The following is a 5536-nucleotide window of genomic DNA, read 5'->3' on the forward strand; positions in this document are numbered from 1 at the left end:
CAATCTTCGCCTCGCATTGCTTGCACGTAAGACCCACCATTTTGCCAAACTGTGCGTATGTTAGCAAAATATTTGTTTTAACCAATTACTTGCATCTAAATATTAGCCAATAGCTTGGAAATATAAGGCTGGTATTTATTATTTAGAAACATATTAGACAGTTGATACTAACGTTTTGGCTTTGCTATAATATATTAATATCAGATTCCCAAACAAATACATACTTTACATGCAATAAAATTGACTAAAACAACTATCTATCGTGCGCGCATGCATTCGTCGGGTGCGGTGCACGGGAGCAGATAGTGCAATGACCGTGCAGCCGCGCGCCTTCATTGCAAGGTGGCAGTGGTGAGTGCCAGGTGAGGTAAAAAAGATATATATTCGCAAAGTCCCTACAAAAAGCGCTGGTCGTGAAGCCTGCTTTAATATTAAAAATACTATCGTCTCTACTTTAGAAAGTCTGTGGAAAATAGCATCGCCGAGCTCTTACAATTGCGGCTTGTGAAGCTTATATTAGTAATATTAATACTATTAATATCGTCTTTATTTTGAAAAGTGTGTGGAAAATAACATCCCACAGCTCTTACAAAATACTGATCTGTGAAGTCTACATTAGTAATAATAAATATCTCAATTTGAGAAGTGTGCAGAGCTCTTAGAAAATAAAGTGGTTACTGTGCCCGATTTGCAGTACATACGACAGGTTTTGCGTAGCTGAACCCAATAATCAAGTATCTGCTGGCTGTTTGCAACCAATCGATGCGTTTCGTGCTCGGCAGAAATGTTTACCTTACGTCCAATCGCGAGGGAGAGAGGCGGTCTGATCGTGCGACAGATCCAGTCAGTGTCGCAGGTCGGCAGGTATTGTCCAATCAGGGCGCGAGTTAATTGTGTCACGCTTTTGGATATATTTGTAATTTTGGCATAGTTAAGTCGAGTCAGAAAAGTAGGCGCGGTCGGTAAGATGGGACGAAAATATATTAGACAGGCCGGGTGTAGCCATGCGAAAAGGCAGGAAAAAGCAGCAAGAAAGGAACCGGACGGACTTATTGACAGACGGACGGACAGGCTGCAAGTTTAGGTGGCGGGAAATGGAGAAATACAAAAAGATATGCGAAATGAGAAGCTAATTATTCAAAAATGAGTTAGCTTAGTAACGCAATGAATTGCGGAACAGGTCCATAGCTAACTTCAATTGCTGAACTCATCGTGATCAATGGATTTGCGTGCTAACATGGAGTTCTATCAATGAGATTTCCGACCTCTGTACATCTTGACTGCAGATAAGTAGGCTCCAATCGCAAAACATTAACAAAAATCAAATTGAAGGTTATAGTTTTTATCACAACCGCATCATGGCGTCGCAATAGCGCATGAGAGGTTGCTAACGTAAGAGGTGGCCTACAGTAGTTACCTAAGCATTTCTTCGTTATCAGCATGAAGACTTTGCAAATTTGCTACAGCAACTTCATGCAGTAGTAGAGTCTTAAGCGGAAGCTGTGGCAAATGCTGTGGCAGCCTTAGCAAAATCGGACAAGAGAGGCTTCTTCTTCGTGTACGCGGCGCACGGCACAAAGTGGCTCGTGATGTCTTTCCACTTGGGGATACCAATTACTAGATCTCCCGTCTTTAAACCCGCCACGATGTTGTAACATCGCGTATGCCCATCGACATGAAAGTTGGCTCGAAAGATGTCCGAGTAGTCTTCAACGCCGCCCAGACAGTCGGCTTGGTATTGACACAGCACCATTTCCATCTGCTCTCTGGCCGCCATCTCTTCATATCCAACAATGCGAGCAGATTCGTACAGCGCAACATTCCAACGCTTCACTTTCTCGTCGTTACTCGTTCCCGGCTCGATTATTGGAGAAGGACGGTCGCGTGTTTTGCTCCGACTCGCTAGTAAAGTCGTAATAGTACCGTTAACCGCAGCCATATTGGTAGCATTTTTGCAGTTTTGATACATGTTGGCCAGTCCTCCACTGATCGCGTAGCTGTAGCTGTAGTTCCCCAGGTCTTTAGCATCGACATAATCCGCATACTTGCTGGGTAAATCCTTGAAAAATGGGTAAAGGATGTTGTTGGGGTCCTCCCACACATTGACAAGGGTTTTCCCATCCGTTGCATTGGCGCGCATCGTGATGGTGTCATCGCTCGTATAGTTGCCAGTAGTTCTTTTTGCACATGTGCTAAACCACCGAGGGTCGCTACCTTTGTCTGCTGCTGAGAGCACCACGTTTGTACCGCCCACTTGGCACTTGAGATAAATTACTTGCAGCAAGTCGATCAACGAGTGGTGGAGGTAGAAAACCGGATCTGCCGGAGACTGAAACCACGCCATAACGCCATTAAGAACGCTGTGGATGGTGTCTAATCACATTACGAGAACAGCCACACTGGTAAGGCATTGAATACGCTACAGAATTTGCACCAAAACTTACTGTGAACGCCCCCTTCGACTGCCTGCGTGAACCTGGCTGAATCGCTGTAAGTGAAGACCTGCTGAACCATTGAACCTAGTGAAGCCTCTCCAGGGTAACGAGTACTTGCCAGATAGTTCTTAGATCCGCGAGTGACACACTGAGCGCAGGCCGAGTTGTTGCCGCAGAAGTGAGACAGGATGCCTTGATTGACGCATGTAGAGTACGAAGCCGCAATGGACACGTTGTATATGATCAACCGCGCGCTGACGCCCGTCATGGCACCACCAGAGTCCGTGAGAAAAGGTGTACAGCCCAGTAGATAGTTGCATTGGCCAGCAGCTTGTCGAGCGTACGCCGAGAGATGGTCCCAGTACGGGAGTGTCAAGCAACGGTACTTGGCATCCAAGCTTCGCAGCATATTCTCGTAGCCCAATAGCAGCATGCGGTGCCAGTAGATGAACATGCAGTTTTGATGCGCCTGTTTCTCCGACATGAACTCGACGTGCACTTGGACGAATTTTTGGTGGAATCCCAAGTCCATGGCAACGCCTACCGCTTCCAGATACAGAGCCTTCTCCGTCGTACTGTACGTATCCCAGGATCGACGAATACGAGCATCCGAACAGTTGGTGCCCACTTGTTGCCCACTGGCAGCGGAAATCGCAAAAGCAATCACCAACCATGACGTAAATGAAGACTTGAAGTTGAAACGTCCCATCTCTTGACTACGTTTCCACCGACTTGACTGCAAACGAAAAGATCCTGAAATGACGCGAGTCTATGCTGGGCACACATACTAGTCTAGTAGTTATCCTGTGGAGGAGAGTTGTTGCTGACAACAAGATCTTGGATCCTATCGTGAAGAGTCGCATGGTTGATAAGCATGAGTTCATGGCGATACAATTGGTCAAAAATCAGCTCAGCTAATAAATGACCGCCGCCGAGGTATTAATTCAATCTATCGGAAAATGGAGAACGGGCAGGGGCCTGTTTTAAGTTTGCTTCACGCCGAACTGCCTGAGTGCTCAAGAATGTGGTGCTATGTCACATCAAAATCTTTCTTGTAAGAAAGAAGGGCTGGCTAGAAATCTTTATTTACTTTACCGTAAATCATCTCGTAAATTCACCCCTGCAACGTATTTGCTTTATATCTTCGATTTTTAATAAATAATGTCGTTTTATATATCGAGGTCCATAAAAAACGGCAAATCGGAAGACCAATAAATCGAGCTAAATCGAGCGCCCAAGTTGGATTCCAGGCAAATCACACCATGTAAATCTACCATTTTTGCGCGCTTGAAAACGCAATTCGAGCGCATAGAAATACCTGTTCCTATCTCATTTTAATGCATTATTTATATGCCGATCTAAGTCATAAAACGGAAGCCCAATAATACTTCTACTTTACATTTCCGTATACACAAGACACGTATTATTAATAGTGTTTCTATTGATCTAGCAAGAATTATAACAGTGTTGATCTAGATTTAAACTTCAAGTGAAGACAATGTGTGCACGGAATCGGCTAATTCGAAATTTGTCAAACGCGCACCCACTCACGTAAAACTGTCTTACAGAATGCACCTCTGGTTTCATTGGCCACCATTACTCTGGCACTTTGACATGCATATCTTTTGGGGTTATTGTAGCTAATAGGATGACCTAAGATTGCAGTTTGAGCCATTCATAGCGTCGTGTCGATGAGTTGTGGATTGCTGCCGCATCGGCAATTTTGGACGGAGCTGACAATAGTGCATGAGGTGTGTAAACACCCAATTATTAAGCATCATCCACATACCTTTGATTGGATTTACAAAACTACTTTAGTGCACAGGAACTTGATAATGGATATTGCACTCAATCCGAGGCAGAAGAAAAAGTAAAAGTCAATAAGTTAGCTGCCTTAGCACTCTCTTTCTCCGGTTCTCACAACCAGTGAAGGATCTAAGTCCTTCTCCCGTACTGGGACCCTTGTCTCTCAGCATCTTCGACAGCTTGGTCGGACTCCTTGGCTAAGTCTCACATTGTTTTTCAATTTAGCTCCGACATTGACGCTTCCATACGCAATCCAAAACTTGAATGTGATTTTAATGTGAGTCTTGCAATAGCGGATAATGCCAATGATAGTGGGAGCTCCGCTGAAAATACTTCTCCTAATTGTCACTTGTTGGTTAAACATCTACTGTTGGTCGCCCACATGCACTCTGTGGAATGCTGAAGGAATCCACAACATCTAGTTTGAATGGCTATACAAACTGGATTCACTTCCAGAAACATGCAGTGTGGCCAGTAGAGTAAACACACGGGGTTTTGTGGCCATCGCTTTCCTCCTTTTCACAGACGCAGAAGCTTGATGAAGCATAACATGAATCACTTTGCAAATTACTTGCTTACACTCAAACACTCGTCTCCCGCTATTCAACCCCCGACTCGCTCGACTCTAAGTGCTCAAGAGTGCTAGTACTTCCTGCACTAAGCACGCACTTAGTTCTTTAGGCTTAAATACGAAGTATCAGGGGGATAATGTTAAGGCTGGTCTGCGACAGCTCTTGACGATTGGTACAAATTTTGTTTTTTTAGCTCTTTAGGCTTCAGAGTGGATAGGTGATGACCGTGCAATAGCAGCGAGCGTCTACCCCTCGTACGCTCTGCTTAAAGCTTCTGCCATATTTTCTCTTTTATTTAGTACGCGAGTGGTTTCACCATGCTTATGACTTGGTCTGTCGAGTTTTGAGAAAGAGATAGTACACGGCGTTTCCGACTTGAAGCAGCAATAACAGCTTTGTTCGATTCAACGCCTGCACTTCCAGTGTCATCATCATCCGAAAGTCGCTCAGGAATATGTACAGAGTCATGTACTGCATTGACAGGTAGATGAATGTAGGAATCACTATCTGGGAGCTCAGCACGGCCTCGGTAACGTTGAGCCAATACTTTTGTCACATAAGCGCTCGCCACTGTGATGTCTTCCCGAAATGACACATCTCGTCGCATGATATGATCTCCTGTCTGTATGCCCAGCAATCTGTATCCTCGAGATTTACTCGCATAGCCAAAACGAAAAGTCGGGGTGACTTTAACACTCATTTTACGGTGCCTGAGCTTCATGG

The 5536-nt window shown here is 44.8% G+C and overlaps 2 protein-coding genes across 2 annotated transcripts; both read right to left on the reverse strand.

Moving 5' to 3' along the window:
• Nucleotides 1–1925: 1925 nt before the first annotated feature.
• Nucleotides 1926–2344, reverse strand: PITG_08799 (uncharacterized protein; the record flags this gene model as incomplete). Its single annotated transcript, XM_002902821.1, has 2 exons — nucleotides 1926–1985; nucleotides 2033–2344. The coding sequence occupies 2 exons, from the start codon at nucleotides 2342–2344 to the stop codon at nucleotides 1926–1928; spliced, it is 372 nt and encodes a 123-aa protein (XP_002902867.1).
• Nucleotides 2345–2382: 38 nt separating this feature from the next.
• PITG_22862 (uncharacterized protein) lies at nucleotides 2383–3144 on the reverse strand (the record flags this gene model as incomplete). The annotated part of the gene is made up of 1 exon (XM_002902822.1): nucleotides 2383–3144. One exon carries the CDS (start codon nucleotides 3142–3144, stop codon nucleotides 2383–2385), a length of 762 nt encoding a protein of 253 aa, XP_002902868.1.
• Nucleotides 3145–5536: the final 2392 nt, after the last annotated feature.

Source organism: Phytophthora infestans, genomic scaffold, assembly GCF_000142945.1.
Source record: "Phytophthora infestans T30-4 supercont1.16 genomic scaffold, whole genome shotgun sequence".
NCBI classification, from domain to species: domain Eukaryota; phylum Oomycota; class Peronosporomycetes; order Peronosporales; family Peronosporaceae; genus Phytophthora; species Phytophthora infestans.